Below are 18,826 nucleotides of genomic sequence, written 5' to 3' on the forward strand. Positions count from 1 at the left end.
AAAAAGGGGTGGAAGGACACAAAGCAGGGATGAGCAGGAAATACAGAGCAGGCTGTTTACTGAGCTTTTGTATGTTAGTTGAGGCCATGTGCCTGCTGATGTTATAGGCGGAAGCTGTGAAGCACACCTACAGATAATACAAATGATTGGCGGCTCTTCTGAAATGACTGTGGCAGAAGGACTGTGAAGGTATTGTTTTTGAGCAAAGGAGCAGGGAAGAGCATGGGTCTAAAAGACAGAGTCACAGACAGAAGCGCTGCAGACAACAGCTCCAGCTGCTCACAAAGGGAAATTCAGACGGGGAAAGAGAACACGTCATAACAGACGAATTTCTTTCCAGCTCTGTTGATATATAGCAATCATTTTAGTAAGGTCATCTTCAAATTTGAACAGCAGCTTTTTCTAGGTGACTTTTCCTTTTTAAAACTAGTTCTAATGTAGTCTTTTTCAAAGTGTTGTGATGATTGAACTGGACATTTTAGGTATAATATAAAAGAAGAAAATTTTCGACACATCCTGGTGGTGTTCGTGTTTTCGACAGCAGTGAACGTGTAACTAATTTTTATTTCACTGAGGACCAGATCCATGTTATTGCGAATTTAATCTAAATGTGATTGAGATTTATGTTTTGTTTCAGGCAAGAGTGCAGCACTGCATCTGTTCTGTAGCCAGTGACCACTCAGTCGGACTTCTAAGTTTGCGAGAGAAAAAATGCATTATGCTGGCGTCTCGTCATCTTTTCCCCATTCAAGTAATCAAGTGGAGGCCTTCTGACGATTACCTAGTAGTGGGATGTTCAGACGGCTCCGTGTATGTCTGGCAAATGGATACTGGTAAGAATAGATGAGACTAGAAAATTAAATGAGTATATTCAGCTTCCTAGAAATGAAAAATCTTTTGTATGAGGAAAAACCCCTGAAATGTCAAAGGGTTGCTACTTGTGTTTCTCATCACCGCTTTTTCTAAGTGTTCTTATCATTATCAACAAAGAAATATTTAGATGTCCTCTAAAGTATTTGTTGTACTCTCTCAGGTATTTGTAGAGTAGTTCACTGATCTTTAGAGAAATGTGGTTGATGACAGTATTCAACTTAGGACAGACATCAGACACCAGACAGCTAAGTGATTTCTATATAATTCATGAGGCAAATTGTAAGATTAAAGAATAATTTTTGCCTCTAGTTCATAAACAGTGGAAAAAGAATTCTCTTTCATTTGAACAGCAGAAAAATAATACAGGGCTGTTAATTGACGGAGATAATTGAAAGTTTTAAGTTCTAGAGAGAACATTTAAAATTTCAGGGTTCAGATATTTTACGTTTGTGGCATAACATGCAGCAGATAATGTTTAGCTTAAAAATATAGGCCATGATGTATAAAGTTTACATACAGAAGCTTAGGATTTTTCCTTGGAAATTTTTAAGTATATAACTACATGTTTATTAGTTTGGGCTTTTCAAAACACACTTTATTCTACTTTTGCTATCCTAAGTCATCATCTATCAGTGAGTTAAACCTTTCTTTATGTTCCTAAAGAACGTATGTGCTATGTAATATTTCTACTATTTTTTTCTTTTTCTCCGTGAAACTTTTTTCTGTTTTCTTAAATAGTCTTGTTTGAAATGGGACTATGTGTATATTTCTGCTTGGACGGTGGTATAAGACGGAGTGCTCACAGGTCTTTTTGGAGCAAGCAACCATAATCTTCAGCTGTCCTTCATTTGTAGTCCTGGTTCTAGCTGATAGTACACAAGCAATTTTGACAAGAGGAAGTGTTCTTGAAGAGTGTCACACTTCTTTACGTTTGCATTTAACTTTTTTTTTTTTTGGCCCGATTGTAAAACAGGTTCTTAGTTTTTGTCAAATTTTGAGGGCACAAAGTGAAAGTGAAGGTCGCTCAGTCGTGTCCGACTCTTTGCCAGAATCTGGGAGAGGGTAGCCTTTCCCTTCTCCAGGGGATCTTCCTGACCCAGGGATCGAACCCAGGTCTCCCGCATCGTGGGCGGATTCTTTACCAGCTGAGCCACAAGGGAAGCCCAAGAGAGCACAAAGGCATTAGAAAAGAAAGATGAACTCAAATTCGCCATCGTTCAGTGGTGAATTTGGACATGTTTCTCTCTAGTCTCATTTCTACATTTTAAAAAACAGATTTGCTGTCATATTATGTATGTAATTTTGTATCCTATTTTTGTGTTCCTTCCTATTGCACCCTATCTGCTGAGCAACACTGTTTCATGTTCGCTGATTTGGTCCACCCTACAAACTGGATACAGTTGACCCTTGAACAACATGGGGGTTGAGGCCCCCACCTTCTTCGTAGTTGAAAATCTGTGTATAACTTAAAGTTGGCCCTCCATTGCCATGTTTTCTTCATGTCTGTTGTTCTCCATTCTTGAATTCAAATGACCAAGGATTATGTAGTACTGTAGGATTTAGTAATGAAAAAAGAAATCCATGTGTATGTGGATCTGCACAGTTCAAACCTGTGTTGTTTAAGGTTAACTATATACAGAGTTTGTCTTGGGCTCTGGGATTCCCTGGTGGCTCAGACGGTGAAGAATCTGCCTGCAATACAGGAGACCTGGGTTCGATCCCTGGATTGGGAAAATTCCCTGGAGTACAGAATAACTACCCACTCCAGTATTCTTGCCTGGAGAATGCCATGGACTGAGAAGCCTGGCAAGCTACAGTCCATGGGGTCCCAAAGAGTCAGAGGTGACTGAGCGACTAACACTTTCACTTTTCCGCTGGAGTCAGACTCCTTGGTGTGAATTTAAGATCAACCATTTGGCAGCACTGCGATCCATGGCAAGTTTCTCAATTTACTCATCTGTAAAATGAAGATAATAATAGTTCTCATTTTATAGTGTTTATGAGAGAATAAAATGACATAATATTTACCTGATATGTAGTAGACATGAGAGTGTATCCATGTATGTTTGTGTATTTTGTGTGTATACTTGCATATGTGTATATTTCCTATTATTGTTATTTGACAAACATGCTTAACTTGTTACTTTGTTGGCCTTGGGGATATGATCTTACTTTAATTTAGAAATTTTTTTTGAGAATTAATATTAAAGAAAGTTCTAGTGATGATAATTGTAAAACATTATTTTAAAATACTGCGTATATAAACAATTGATATATTGTAAATACAAGAGTATGGTAAACTTGTCTAGAACTTTAAACATTAAATTAATATGATAAAAAGTATAATTTTTCTGAATTTCTTAGATGCTGAAATATATGACACTTGAATACTTCAGATACTTTAAGGACATTTACAAAGAATATGAAAGTCTTTACAAATGAGACCTTACTAGAAGACAGAATTGCTTTTCCAGTAGTTTCCCCAGTAGGAAATGACAAATAGTTCCTGCCTGCATGTGTACTGAGAATGTTATTTTTATAACCAGTTTACTATAATTAAGCCCAATACATAATATTGCAGTTGACCAATTATCTTCTGACCTTCAGGAGGATTTTGGTAAACAATCAGTCAATATGGCGTTCTTAAATCAAGATAAAACTAGGGAAGCAGAATAAATTTTGGACTTCAACCATAATAGGGGTTGTATGCTCTTTTTCCCTCTTTGCTGTTCAGGTTTTAGCTAGTGATATAAAGATCCCTGGGGAGCCAGCAAGGCACATCCTGAAGGTTTTGACATTATTTATTAATTAAATAAATAAAAAATGAAGCAAAAATAAATCAGATTCGGCCCAGGCTTGATGTATGAAATGTGTTTAAACTCTGAGGAGATACTTTTTGCCTCTGCTTCGTGTTTTGGGAATGTGTTTTTACAGATGAAACCATATTACATGAAAACTACTCAGGCATTTTGTGCGATTTTCTGTTTGCCATTTTGAATGACACTGGTGCTTCTAGCTTAACAGCACTTAAAAAATGTCTTAACTTTATAATTTCATGGAGCATTTTGGTTGTTTTTCTCTTCAAATGGGTAGTTTTTATTTTCAGTGTTCATTTCCTTATGAAATGAAGTTAAAGCTAGTAATACAAAACTTAGAGAGATAGAGGTCCAGAATCTTTTGTTCTTTTATTTATCCTCTTAATTATATGCAATAGTGCTTAATATGGGGTTTCCCTGGTGGCTCAGACAGTAAAGAATCTGCCTGCAATGCCGGAGACCCGGGTTCAATCCCTGGGTTGGAAAGATCCCCTGTAGAAGGGAATGGCTACCCACTATAAGCCATGGAAATGATTATTCCTTCACAACTCTGAGTAGTTAGAAAGTTAGTCTAACAACCAGCAACAAGATTTGGCCAGCTAAACATCTTGACTCCTACTTACGAACTTATTAAAAAAGGTGGGTCACCGACCTAGATGGTGGCTGCATCTTCTTGGAGTTGCCTTCTGTAGGGATCATCTCTCTTGTTCTGCACATCTGATGTTCCCAGTAAGCATGTGGTGGTGTTCCCACGGCCTGTGACAAGGTCAGGATCCTGGCTGTTGGGAGACAGTGGCATGCTTCAGGTAGTGACTGGTGTTGCAAGTTGTTCTTCTCATCTGACCATTACCGAGCCTTAACACCATTGTTATCCGCAATTTTTATCATTTTTGCTACATAATGAGAGTGAGTCATCATATACCTATTCCTGTAGGGATGGTTGTCAGGTGTTCTTGTACAGTTGCAAACGCCAGCAGTGATTACCGAATACTAGAAATTTAGTGTATGAAGTCTTACCAGTTTACTATGTTCTGTTACCTTTTTTCTTTTCGTTTATTCCTGTCCCTTCAAGTTTTCTGAAATATTCCTGTTTTTGCAATAACTTCATGAAATATGTGTTTGAGTCATTTTTTTAAAACTTAAGTATCCAATAAAATATAACAGACAATATGAACTAATATGTCTACTGGCATAACATATATAAAGCTGTTGTTGCTAAGTCACATCAGTCGTGTCTGACTCTGTGCGACCCCATAGACGGCAGCCCACCAGGCTCCCCCGCCCTGGGATTCTCCAGGCAAGAACACTGGAGTGGGTTGCCATTTCCTTATCCAATGTATGATAGTGAAATGTGAAAGTAAAATTGCTCAGTCATGTCCGACTCTTCGCAACCCCATGGACTGCAGCCTACCAGGCTCCTCCATCCATGGGATTTTCCAGGCAAGAGTACTGGAGTGGGTTGCCATTGCCTTCTCCATATATAAAGCATGGATATCCAAAAATATTTATTTTGATTTATTTAAATTAATGGTTTTGCCTTGTTATTAAAATTACCAAAGAGAATCAGGAGGTGGCACTTCAGTCCTACCTTTTGTTATTAGTAAGGAGTTTAGTAGCAAGTATTTTCTTCACATATTTGACCTTTTGCCTGCAGGATATAATACAATAGATATTTGATTTTGTTTCTGTTTCACAGGATATGACATAGCATCATTGACTTTTCTGTATCTTCTATATTTTTGTTTTCATTCTATTACAAAAATAAGATAAGGACTTCCCTGATGGCCCAGTAGTTAGGAATTCAAACTCCCAGAGCAGGGGGCATGGGTTTGATCCCCGGTCGAGGAATGGAACTATTATAAAATCCCATATGCTGCATGGCATGGCCAAAAATTAAAAACAAACAAACAAAAAAACGCTGTAAGATAAGAAAGGCAGAGACACAAAGGATGAGATGGTTAAGAAAAAAAATAGTACTTTGCTAGTCAAGCGAAGTTTCTTAGTTCCCTTTTGGAGTCACTCTGAAATTTTGAAGGAAGAGGTTATTAGAGTGGAAATATGACTATCTTTTCGACCTTCCTGCCTGTAAGTCCTCTGTGCAATTAATTATTAAGTCCTTCCCATTAGGTAGCCATCACCTCCCTTTTTTCTTTATAGTGTACTATTTTTATATCAGGCTATATTTTTTAACATCCATGCTATCTTTGGCTTCCCTGATAGTTCAGTTGGTAAAGAATCCACCTGCAATGTAGGAGACCCCAGTTCGATTCCTGGGTCGGGAAGATCCCCTGGAGAAGGAATAGGCTACCCACTCCAGTATTCTTGCGCTTCCCTTGTGGCTCAGTTGGTGAAGAGTCTGCCTGCAATGTGGGAGACCTGGGTTCGATCCCTGGGTCAGGAAGATCCTGGAGAAGGGAAAGGCTCCACTCCAGTATTCTGGCCTGGAGAATTCCATGTATAGTCCATGGGGTCGCAAAGAGTCGGACACGACTGAGCAGCTCTCACTTCCACTTCAATGCTACCTTTATTGGTTTCTCCGTCTTCTGTTTCTACCTTCTAATCCATCCTGTACTCTCCTGGCAAATTAATTATAGGAAATAAAACAATAACAACCACAATTGGTTCATGCCACTGTCTTAAAGACAAAAGCATAAACACTTCTAGTTCACATAGCCTTTAAGACAAGGCCCTCCACAGTGTGGTACACTTCTATCTTTGTCTTATCTCCTACTGTTCTTTTATACAGACTGGTTGCTCTGTGTGAAGAATAGTTCTAACCAAGAATAATTGGGTCACTATGTACTACTTCTTGTCTTTTATATCATGCATATTGTTGCTCATGATTTTCATTCATTTGAAACATTATTTCTTTCTATTTGCTTATTTATTTAAGCAGTAGATTATCTTCTAAGGAATAGTGAAAGTGAAAGTTGCTCAGTTGTGTCCAGCCGTTTGCAACCCCATGGACTATAGAGTCCATGGAATTTTTCAGGCCAGAATACTGGAGTGGGTAGCCTCTCCCTTCTCCAGGGGATCTTCCCGACCCAGTGATTGAACCCAGGTCTCTTGCATTGCAGACAGATTCTTCACCAGCTGAGCCACCAGGAAAGCCCAAGAATATTGGAGTGGGTAGCCTATCCCTTCTCCAGCAGATCTTCCTGACCCAGGAATCAAACTGGAGTCTCCTACATTGCAGGTGGATTCTTTACCAACTGAGCTATCAGGGAAGCACTCTTTTAAGGAAACAAATATAAAAACAACGTTTTCCTTTTTTCCCCAAGTAGTTAGCATTTCTCTTGCTCTTCATTGCTTTGTATAGATCCAGATTTCTTTCCTGAAGGACTTTCCTTTTGCCTAATATTTTTCCTGTAGTGCAGGCCTATGAGTGATTCTTTCGTCTTCTGTATATCTGAAAAACTTTTTATTTCACCATCATTTTGAAGATATTTCTTTCTGGGTATAGAATTCTATGTTGACAGTTTTTGTTTATTCCTTTCAGTATTCCACTATCTTGCTTGTATTATTTCCAGTGAAAAAATCTGCTGTAACTCTTATCTTTGTTCCTCTCTATATATGCTATATCTATTTTTTTGACTTCTTAGAAAAATTTCTCTTTATTTTTGATTCTGAGCTGTTTAGTTGTTGTTTTCGATATATTTCTTGGCTGAGGGTTTGTTGAATCTGTGGGTATATAGTTCTCAAAAAATTTGGTAGGTTTTGGCCATTATTTATTCAAATATGTTTTTGACCCTCCCCTCTCTTTTCTCTCTTTGGAGACTCTGATTATGTGCCTATTAGGATACTTGAAACTGCTCAGAGCCTGAGGATTGTCTTTTCATTTTTGATATTATTTTTCCTGTGTTTAATTTTACAGGTTCTGTTCTGCATTTTCAAGTTTACTGAGCTTTTCTCCTATAGGGGTCTTAAGGGAGAGGAAGAATGCAGGTAGTGCTACATGGGAGATCCTTAGAGGAAGGAAGGACAAGAAAATGTTTCTGGCAGGCACTGATTAAACATACTCCTACATTAAAAAATGTCCATGCATTTTTCTTAAAAAATGGACTTTGGTTGTCCAGAGTGGTGCAGTGATGGTGCATGTCCGTGTCTCCCAGGAGCTCTGGACCGGTGTGTGATGGGGATCACAGCTGTGGAGATCCTGAACGCTTGTGATGAAGCGGCTCCCGCTGCTGTCGACTCACTGAGTCACCCGGCGATCAACCTCAAACAAGCCATGACCCGCCGCAGCCTTGCTGCGCTGAAGAACATGGCCCATCACAAGCTGCAGACTCTTGCCACTAACCTCTTGGCTTCTGAGGCATCTGACAAAGTAAGTTTTATATGTGGGCTCACGTGTCCCCATTCAGCTTCACTTAATGACACAGCTTTGACACATCTTTGGGAATCATTTTGGGGAGATGACACTGGTGAATACTAAGCTTCTGATTTTTAAGCAGGTTTATCCAACACAGTTTTGGAGTATTTCAAGTATTTGGCATTTTGAAAAAGTAACTTATTCTTACCATTCAAACTATTTTAAAATGATTCCTACAAACTTGACTGACTTCAGTTTCTGAAATTAGAATGAACAGTCTGTGTATAATCCGTCTTCTTAACTTTCTGAGAGTCTTCCTGTTGGATGGTTGAGCACTAGTGATATCTTCAGGAGAAAAAAGTAACAACTTAGGAACAATTGTGGCTTATCATTTGTTTTAAAAATAGGCTCCAATTTTACTAATGTTAGGACATTTACAAAATTTAAGAAAATATGTGAGAATAGGTATGGTGAGATTGCACAAGTGCTGGCGTTTTTCTGCAAGACCCAAACTCAACCACACCTTTCTTCCTGATAGCTAAAATCGACCCACCAGTTACTTTGGCCCACCAGTTATTCCTTTAGTTAACATAAAACTGTCTTACTAAAAGAAGAGTCAACCCCGGTTCATTAACTGGCTTACTTACCAATAGTTTTTTAGACACCAGCCACCATTTCCTTTGTGGTGTTGGTGTTCTGTGGTATTACTAGAACTAGTTTGTCTCTGGTGAATGGATAAATGAAACATAGAGACCGTCCCAGTGTTTTATCTGAGTCACACTTGAAATTACTAGTTCCATCTAAGAATTTGTTACAATTATGAATGAGTCACCAAATACTTTTATTTTCATTCTCTTTTATTCCTGATTGCTACTTTTTAAATGACTAGATGTGTGCATAAATAACAAAGGGGTTGAAAAGATCATGTACAAATTTGCAAATTTGCCCATGAATGAGTGAATGCTAATGACTTAGGAAATATTTACCACAGACAGCTCCATTGACCCATATCCTCTAGTAATTGGCAGAAATGGTTGATCATTCTGTCTTTCCTCGAGATATTAATGTTTTATTGGCTTTGTTATGTTGTATGTTTCATAGACTGGAATTGTGAAATCCTTCTGTGATTTTTTTTCATGCTTTCTGTCCCATGCTCTGTAGAATAGAAAACAGGCTTAAATGCACTTGCCAGGCCTATAATTTCTTTCAGAAGATCATGTGGATATTCCCTAGGAATTCAACGTTCATGGCACATTGTCTGATGTTCTATATAATTCTGACATTAAGCAAACTTATAAAACAATACATTCAAGGGCAAGCATGTAAGTTTGGTAATTCCCAAATACATTCTTTTTCTTGTTGATAGCCCCTAGAAGTAAAACTTTGGAAAAATAATGATATGACTACAAAATTAAAGGGAAATAAGTGGTACAGTAACATTTATGAATGGCTTTTGTAAGTGGTCATGGTCCATTATGTGAGTTTTTACAATCTTGTTTGTCCCTGTTTTAATAGCGCATTTTATAGTGCAATTAGTGATAAAAGCACCAGATATCAGAGACACTACACTTACGTATTGTAAAATATATTGCTCGTGAACCTCCTCAGCCTTGTAGCAGTGGTAATTGTTGCCTGGCCTACAAGGGAAACAATTATAGAAGGGGAGAAAGGCTTAGGAAGCCAAGGCTGCAGGAGGATAATCACTTTATGAAAAATGTATGTGGGCCGGACCATTAGGGATTTCTCTAACTATTTTCTCATGTTGACTTAGAGGCTTCTCCTGAGGGGAATATTTAAAGAGCCATTTTCTGGATGGCTTTCAAACCTCAGGAGAAATGGAGCCCACCCAAAGTTAAGAAAAAAAAATAAATAACCGAAACATAACTAAGAGCCTCTCAGTGGTACATGACTTACTCTAGGAAATTGGATCTGACATTTTTTTTTCATGGGCCCCAATGGAAAGTGAAACCTCGATGGGAATACTGTATAGAAAGTATCCAGTTTTCTCCTGTTTAGTGCTGGCAACTGGGCTATTTGGAAGTAACAAATATTTTATATTGTTAATTAGGTTAATTTTGCCTGACATATACAGCTTTACAAGCAAAGATAGAGAACTTACTGTCCTATGATTTTTTTTTTCCTTGTTTCACTGGAAGAGCAAGAAGGTGTTAAGTAGAATTATCCTTTATTACTGTATAGAATGCAGTACTTGGATGGAATCTCAAAAACGACAGAAGGATCTCTGTTCGTTTCTAAGGCAAACCATTCAGTATCACAGTAATCCAATAAGAAAGCCTTCCTCAGTAATCAATGCAAAGAAATAGAGGAAAACAACAGAATGGGAAAGGCTAGAGATCTCTTCAAGAAAATGAGAGATACCAAGGGAACATTTCATGCAAAGATGGGCTCGATAAAGGACAGAAATGGTATGGACCTAACAGAAGCAGAAGATATTAAGAAGAGATGGCAAGAATACACCAAAGAATTGTACAAAAAAGATCTTCACGATCCAGATAATCACGATGGTGTGATCACTCACCTAGAGCCAGACATCCTGGAATGTGAAGTCAAGTGGGCCTTAGAAAACATTGCTACGAACAAAGCTAGTGGAGGTGATGGAATTCCAGTTGAGCTATTTCAAATCCTGAAAGATGATGCTGTGAAAGTGCTACACTCAATATTCCAGCAAATCTGGAAAACTCAGCAGTGGCCACAGGACTGGAAAAGGTCAGTTTTCATTCCAATCCCAAAGAAAGGCAATGCCAAAGAATGCTCGGACTACCACACAATTGCACTCATCTCACTCGCTAGTAAAGTAATGCTCAAAATTCTCCAAGCCAGGCTTCAGCAATACGTGAACCGTGAACTTCCAGATGTTCAAGCTGGTTTTAGAAAAGGCAGAGGAACCAGAGATCAAATTTCCAACATCTACTGGATCATCAAAAAAGCAAGAGAGTTCCAGAAAAACATCTATTTCTGCTTTATTGCCTATGCCAAAGCCTTTGATTGTGTGGATCACAATAAACTGTGGAAAATTCTGAAAGAGATGGGAATACCAGACCGCCTGACCTGTCTCTTGAGAAACCTGTATGCAGGTCAAGAAGCAACAGTTAGAACTGGACATGGAACAACAGACTGGTTCCAAATAGGAAAAGGAGCATGTCAAGGCTGTATATTGTCACCCTGCTTATTTAACTTATATGCAGAGTACATCATGAGAAATGCTGGGCTGGAGGAAGCAAAAGCTGGAATTTCATTTAAGAATTTATCCACTTCTTCCAAGTTGTCCAATTTATTTGCATATAGTTGCTGATAATAGTCTCTTATGATCCAGTGTATTTCTGTGTTGTCTGTTGTGATCTCTCCTTTTTCATTTCTAATTTTGTTGATTTGATTCTTCTCCCTTTGTTTCTTGATGAGTCTGGCTAATGGCTTGTCAATTTTATTTATCTTCTCAAAGAACCAGCTTTTGGCTTTGTTGATTTTTGCTATGGTCTCTTTTGTTTCTTTTGCATTTATTTCTGCCCTAATTTTTAAGATTTCTGTCCTTCTACTAACCCTGGGGTTCTTCATTTCTTCCTTTTCTAGTTGCTTTAGGTATAGAGTTAGGTTATTTATTTGACTTTTTTCTTGTTTCTCGAGGTAAGCCTGTATTGCTATGAATCTTCCCCTTAGCACTGCTTTTACCGTGTCCCAGAGGTTTTAGGTTGTTGTGTTTTCATTTTCATTCGTTTCTATGCATATTTTGATGTCTTTTTTTATGTCTTCTGTAATTTGTTGGTCATTCAGCAGTGTGTTGTTCAGTCTCCATATGTTGGAGTTTTTAATTGTTTTTCTCCTGTAATTGAGATCTAATCTTACTGCATTGTGGTCAGAAAAGATGCTTGGATTGATTTCAGTTTTTTTGAATTTACCAAGACTAGATTTATGACCCAGGATGTGATCTCTTCTGGAGAAGGTTCCGTGTGCGCTTGAGAAAAAGGTGAAATTCATTGTTTTGGGGTGAAATGACCTATAGCTTTGACTGGACCTTTGTTGGCAAAGTAATGTCTCTGCTTTTAAATATGCTATCTAGGTTGGCCATAACCTTCCTTCCAAGGAGTAAGCATCTTTTAATTTCATGGCTGCAATCACCATCAACAGTGATTTTGGAGCCCCCCCAAATCAAGTCTGACACTGTTTCCACTGTTTCCCCATCTGTTTCCCATGAAGTGATGAGACCAGATGCCATGATCTTAGTTTTCTGAACGTTGAGCTTTAAGCCAACTTTTTCACTCTTCTCTTTCACTTTCATCAAGAGGCTCTTTAGTTCTTCTTCACTTTCTGCCATAAGGGTGGTGTCATAGCTGAGGTTATTGATATTTCTCCCGGCAATCTTGATTCCAGCTTGTGCTTTTTCCAGCCCAGCGTTTCTCATGATGTACTCTGCATATAAGTTAAATAAGCTCCTGTGTTGAGTGCATATATATTTACAATTGTTATATCTTATTCTTGGATTGATCCTTTGATCATTATGTAGTGTCCATCTTTGTCTCTTTTCACTGCCTTTGTTTTAAAGTCTATTTTATCTGATATGAGTATTGCTACTCCTGCTTTCTTTTGGCCTCCATTTGCATGAAATATGTTTTTCCAGCCCTTCACCTTCAGTCTGTATGTGTCCCTTGTTTTGAGGTGGGTCTTTTGTAGACAACATATATAGGGGTCTTGTTTTTGTATTTATTCAGCCAGTCTTTGTCTTTTGGTTGGGGCATTCAACCCATTTACATTTAAGGTAATTATTGATAAGTATGATCCCATTGCCATTTACTTTATTGTTTTGAGTTTGAGATATACACCTTTTCTGTGTTTCCTGTCTAGAGAAGATCCTTTAGCATTTGTTGGAGAGCTGGTTTGGTGGTGCTGAATTCTCTGAGCTTTTGCTTGTCTGTAAAGCTTTTGATTTCTCCTTCGGATTTGAATGAGATTCTTGCAGGATACAGTAATCTGGGCTGTAGATTATTTTCTTTCATCACTTTGTGTATGTCTTGCCATTCCCTTCTGGCCTGAAGAGTTTCTATTGAAAGATCAGCTGTTATCCTTACGGGAATCCCCTTGTGTGTTATTTGTTGTTTTTCCCTTGCTGCTTTTAATATTTGTTCTTTGTGTTTGATCTTTGCTAATTTGATTATTTTGTGTCTTGGGATATTTCATCTTGGGTTTATCCTGTTTGGGACTCTCTGGGTTTCTTGGACTTGGGTGATTATTTCCTTTCCCACTTTAGGGAAGTTTTCAACTATTATCTCCTCGAGTATTTTCTCATGGTCTTTCTTTTTGTCTTCTTCTTCTGGGATTCCTATGATTCGTATGTTGGTGCATTTAACATTGTCACAGAGGTCTCTAAGGTGGTCCTCATTTCTTTTTATTCTTTTTTCTTTTTTCCTCTCTGTTTCATTTATTTCTATCATTCTATCTTCTATTTCACTTATCCTATCTTCTGCCTCCGTTATTCTACTGTTGCTTCCCTCCAGAGTGTTTTTGATCTCATTTATTGCATTATTCATTATATAATTACTCTTTTTTATTTCTTCTAAGTCCTTGTTAAATCTTTCTTGCATCTTCTTGATCCTTTTCTCCAGGTTATTAATCTGTAACTCCAATTTGTTTTCCAGATTTTGGATCATTTTCACTATCATTATGCGGAATTCTTTATCAGGTAGATTCCCTATCTCTTCCTCTTTTGTTTGATTTGGAGGACATCTATCCTGTTCCTTTACCTGCTGGGTATTTCTCTGCCTTTTCATCTTGTTTATATTGCTGTGTTTGGGATGCCTTTCTGTTTTCTGGCAGTTTGTGGTTCCTCCCCATTGTGGAGGTTCCTCACTGTGGGTGGGGTTAGATGGGTGGCTTGTCAAGGTTTCCTGGTTGGGGAAGGTTGTGTCATGTTCTGGTGGGTGGAGCTTGATTTCTTCTCTCTGGAGTGCAGTGAAGTGCCCAGTAATGAGTTTTGAGATGTCAGTGGGTTGGTGTGACTTTGAGCAGCCTGTATGTTGAAGTTCAGGGCTATGTTCTTGTGTTGCTGGAGAATTTGTGTGGTATATCTTACTCTGGGGCTTGTTGGCCCTTGGGTGGTGCTTGGTTTCAGTGTAGGTATGGAGGCGTTTGATGAGCTCCTATCGTTTAATGCTTCCTGGATTCAGGAGTTCTCTGGTGTTCTCAAGATTTGGACTTAAGTCTCCTGTCTCTGGTTTTGTCTTATTCTTACAGTAGCCTAAAGACTTCTCCATCTATACAGCACCGATGATAAAACATATAGGTTAATGATGAAAGGTTTCTCTGCAGTGAGGGACACCCGGAGAGGTTCACAGAGTTACATGGAGAAGAGAAGAGGGAGGAGGGAGATAGAGGTGGCCAGGAGGAGAAGAGGGGAATAAAAAGGGGAGAGAGCAAGCTAGCCAGTAATCACTTCCCTGTGTGCTCTCCACCATCTGGATTTCTCAGAGATGTTCACGGAGTTACACAGGGAGGAGAAGATGGAGGAAGGAGACAGAGGTGGCCAGGAGGAGAAAAGGGGGAACCCAAAGTGGAGAGACAGATCCAGCCAGTAAACAGTTCTCTAAGTGTTCTCCACAGCCCGAACACACAAAGAGATTCACAGAATTGGGTAGAGAAGAAAAGGGGGAGTGGGGAGATGGAGGCAACTTGATGGAGAAAAGGGAGAGTTAAAAGGGGGAGAGAGAAATCAAGCCAGTGATCTCGTTCCCAAGTAAAAATGGGTGCAGAAGATTGGGTTCTTGAAGATACAAAGTTGATAACAAATACTAAAAAGCAAAGATTAAAAATCTAGAGTAGAGGTTAGGTTCTCAAAAATACCATATTAAAAAAGGAGAAAGAAAAGAGAAAAAGAAAAAGAAAAAAGAAAAGAAAAAAAACCACCAAAGTCACAAAAATTATAAAATATATATAAATGAAGTTTACTTTAAAAATAATGTCTTATGTTCATCGCAGCACTGTTTACAATAGCCAGGACATGGAAGCAACCTAGATGTCCATCAGCAGACGAATGGATAAGGAAGCTGTGGTACATATACACAATGGAATATTACTCAGCCATTAAAAAAAATACATTTGAATCGGTTCTATTGAGATGGATGAAACTGGAGCCCATAATACAGAGTAAAGTAAGCCAGAAAGAAAAACACCAATACAGTATACTAATGCATATATATGGAATTTGAAAAATGGTAATGATAACCCTATATATGAGGCAGAATAAGAGACACAGATGCATAGAACAGTCTTATGGACTCTGAGGGAGAAGGGGAGGGTGGGACGTTCTGGGAGAATAGCATTGAAACATGTATATTATCATATGTGAAACAGAACACCATTCCATGTTCGATGCATGAGACAAATGCTCAGGGCTGGGGCAATGAGATGACCCAGAGGGATGGGATGGGGAGGGAGGTGGGAGGGGGGTCCAGGAAGGGGAACACATGTAAATCCATGGCTGATTCATGTCAATGTATGGCAAAAACTACTGCAGTGTTGTAAAGTAATTAGCCCCCAACTAAAATAAATAAATTTATTTTAAAAATAAATAAATTTATTTTTAAAATAAATAAATAAATAAATAAAAATAATGTCTTAAAGAAAGAAAAAAAATAAAAATAGGGTCTTTTTTTTTTTTGCAAGGTAATAGTAGGTTATAAAAATGAAAATTGAAGGAGTAAGAGGGGACTTAAAAATAAAAATAAAATAAGAAAATAAAATTTTTAAAAAATTAGCAAAAAGATAATAAAGTTTTAAAAATGTAAAAAATGATACTAGTAAAAATATACCTTGGACTTTCTCTGGAGCTGTTATGGACTGTGTGGGGTCAGTTCATTTTCAGATAGTTCCTTGGTCCTGCTTGTACTTCTCAAAGTCTCTAGGCCCCTTCCTTTGTAGTTGGTGCTAATTACAGGATTTTAATCCATTGCATCTGTCACTTCCAAAGTGATTTCTTCTGTTTCTTTTAGCTTCTTCTGTTTGCTGGTCTCTTCAGTGTCTAGTTTCCGCCCTGACACAAGGGGGGTGGTGGTGGTCACTTTTTTTTTTTAGTTTCACTTGTTCAGTCGTGCTGTGAGGAGGGAGGAACACTGCAAACAAATCTCACTGGCATGTACTCACAATGTTTCGGCCACTCTGGGTCTGCCCCACTCACGGCGTGTGTGCTTTCCCAGTCTACACTGCCCAGGCTCTAGGTTGCACTGCTGGGAACTGTCTGAAGTGGCCCCTGGGCTTGCCTGTACTTCACAGGTCTAAGCCGCTCAGGTTCTGGTTCCTGGGTACTTCACAAAGGCTCAGACTTGGTTGAGCCTGTGTTTTGTGCCCTTCCCAGGTCCGAGCAGCTCTGGTGACTAGGTTTTTGTCTAGCGCGATCAGGGGCTGCGTCTTTTTCCCTTCCCCTGTCCCAGCTGCTCGGTTTTCTGGGTGTACAATGGGCGCAGCTTCCCAGGTGTGCCGTGCTCTCCCCTGGGGAGCTGATCTCTGGCTGCAACCCTCTCGGCAGGTGTTGACCCTCCAGAGTCCCAAGCAGTCCTGGTTAGCAGCGAGGTCTGTTTGCAGTTTGGTATAGAACGCCTCTCTGGGGCCGCGATTCCACCCATCCGGCTCTCGCTGCCCTCCTCTGTCTGTCTCCTGCTGGGGATGGGCCGGTCCACGGCAGGTTTATTCTGCTCAGTCCTTTGTTCTGTGAGCGGGCCTGGCAGTGTCTTAGGTTAAGGCTTTTTGCAGAAAAGCTATCCCAGGGTCTAGGTTGCTGTCTCAATCTAGTTCCCTCAGATTGCCCGTGGGGCATTCAGGCTCAGTCCTTACCGAAAGCAATGCAGCCCGCCCTTCCCTGCCCAGCCCCAGCTTGGTAGCTGGGGAAGCGTGTGTCTGGGCTGCGGGCCCGCTGGGATTTGCTGTTAGGTACGTAAACAGCGGGTTTTAATTATTTATTTATTTTTCCTCCCGGTTATTTTGCCCTTTGTGATTCCAAGGCTCACCACAAACCCGCCGGAGAGAATGTTTCCTGATGTTTGGAAACTTCTCTCTTTTTCAAGACTCCCTTCCCGGGACGGATCTCCATCCCTACCTCTTTTGTCTCTCTTTTTATCTTTTATATTTTGTCCTACCTCCTTTCGAAGACTATGATCTGCCTTTCTGTGTGTCTGATGTCCTCTGCCAGCATTCACAAGTTGTTTTGTGGAATTTGCTCAGCGTTTAAATGTTCTTTTGGTGAATTTGTGGGAGAGAAAGTCGTCTCCCGTCCTATTCCTCCGTCATCTTAGGACTGCCTCCCTGGTGATCTTTTTGACAAGTTTTCCCATAAAGCATTTGTCAGACACTGATTCTTGGTGAGGCGATCTTGACAGATGCCTTGGGCCAATGGGATTTTATCAGTGAAGCTAGAAAACCCTTGTGGCCACAGAATTCATTTCATAGGCCTACTCTGTTCAACTTTTTATTGGGCCTCCTTACATCTTAGGCTGGAGAAGGAAGTGGCAACTCACTCCAGTACTCTTGCCTGGAAAATCCCATGGACAGAGGAGCATGATGGGCTACAGCCCATGGGGTCGCAACGAGTCAGACACGACTAAGCGACTTCACTTTAACTTTTCACATCTTAGGCATTGTATCAATCTGAATCACCCTATTTATGTTGAAAAAGGATGAAGTTGAAGAAATTGAAAAGTGGCCAGAGTGATTTATCTTTTACCTTGAATTTCTTTGTCTGTTGTCTAATTAGTCAAAACCCTGAAAAAATGAATGGGCTATATTTGCAAAGGTCAGTAGCTTTGTATTCTGTGTAACTAGGTGATAGAATGGGATTTAGAAGTCAAATATAACCTGCTGAGAACATACTCTGTCTTTTGCTTGCAGAATTCATTCTATAAAAAAAAAAATTTTGTGCTGATCGAATTGACTTTATGATTCATTGTGAAAAGGGCACTTGTAAGTACAGACAGGGACAAGTCAAATGACGTTATGTACAGATACCAGGCCTTTCTGGTGAAATGTTTTCAGCCTTAGAAAAATTCTTATGATATGTCTGACCTTTGGAGAATCAATTAAACTTGCTTAACATTCCGTCCCCAAACTTTAATGAATATCTTAAAAGAAAATATGAATATGTTAATTGTATATTTATTATATACTTACATATGAATTCACCTTTGGGTTCTTCTAAGAACCCAAGATAAAATTTTTATATTACACTAATTGCCATCTAACTGTTAATAAATAAAGTTAGGGAGACCTAGCTAAGCAGCCGAACCTTAAGGAAACAAAGGAGTGAATGTCTTACTGTAGGAGAAGAAAGGTTTATTAAGTGCCTGTGAGACCAGTGATTCCCCTTAATGGAGGATAATAGTTAGAAACCGAATCTGGATGCTTTGTACACTCATGGCTCCTGTGATGACACTGCGTCCAGTCCCTCTCGGTAGACAGAGCTGGACAGTACGTTTACAAGGCATATAAAAACAAATACGTCTTTTTAAGTATTTCTCTGTCTTCCTAAATATATGAAATACCTTGGATTAACCCCATTACCTCCAGTTCTAAGCAAATACCACAGTGTTTGTTCTAGGCTTCCCTCTTGGAATATTATAACTCTCTTCTCACCTGTGAGAAACCTCACCAAGTATTTTCAATGTACTGATTTGTTCAGTTCCCCCTTTATGTAGACAATTTCCTGCCCACCCCAAATCTCCTTTTAGGTCTGCTGACCAAAAGCTTACCTCCCACAAAGGAGAAGCATTTTCTTTTTGATTCTTAATATGTTTTTACTTTCCACCTTTTGCTTCTCTTAGGCATGATCAGT

The 18,826-nt window shown here is 39.2% G+C and overlaps 1 protein-coding gene and 1 long non-coding RNA gene across 25 annotated transcripts in view; one reads left to right on the forward strand and one right to left on the reverse strand.

The window, feature by feature from the left end:
* Window positions 1–18,826, forward strand: part of WDR7 (WD repeat domain 7) — a 373,254-nt gene that overhangs the window by 95,897 nt on the left and 258,531 nt on the right. For all 24 annotated transcript variants that reach the window (XM_081562306.1, XM_081562297.1, XM_081562301.1 and 21 more), the window contains 2 exons: window positions 638–833; window positions 7,802–8,016. In XM_081562306.1, the coding sequence (XP_081418432.1) occupies window positions 638–833; window positions 7,802–8,016 (411 nt within the window). The remainder of the gene's footprint in view (window positions 1–637; window positions 834–7,801; window positions 8,017–18,826) is intronic.
* The window catches only part of LOC145534559 (uncharacterized), a 59,597-nt gene that overhangs the window by 34,512 nt on the left and 6,259 nt on the right, over window positions 1–18,826 (reverse strand). Inside the window, exon 2 of the long non-coding RNA XR_014074744.1 lies at window positions 4,342–4,468. This is a non-coding gene — a long non-coding RNA (uncharacterized LOC145534559). The remainder of the gene's footprint in view (window positions 1–4,341; window positions 4,469–18,826) is intronic.

The sequence above is a fragment of the Giraffa tippelskirchi genome, chromosome 14 (genome assembly GCF_054371585.1).
Source record: "Giraffa tippelskirchi isolate mGirTip1 chromosome 14, T2T-mGirTip1v1.2.pri, whole genome shotgun sequence".
NCBI classification, from domain to species: Eukaryota; Metazoa; Chordata; class Mammalia; order Artiodactyla; family Giraffidae; genus Giraffa; species Giraffa tippelskirchi.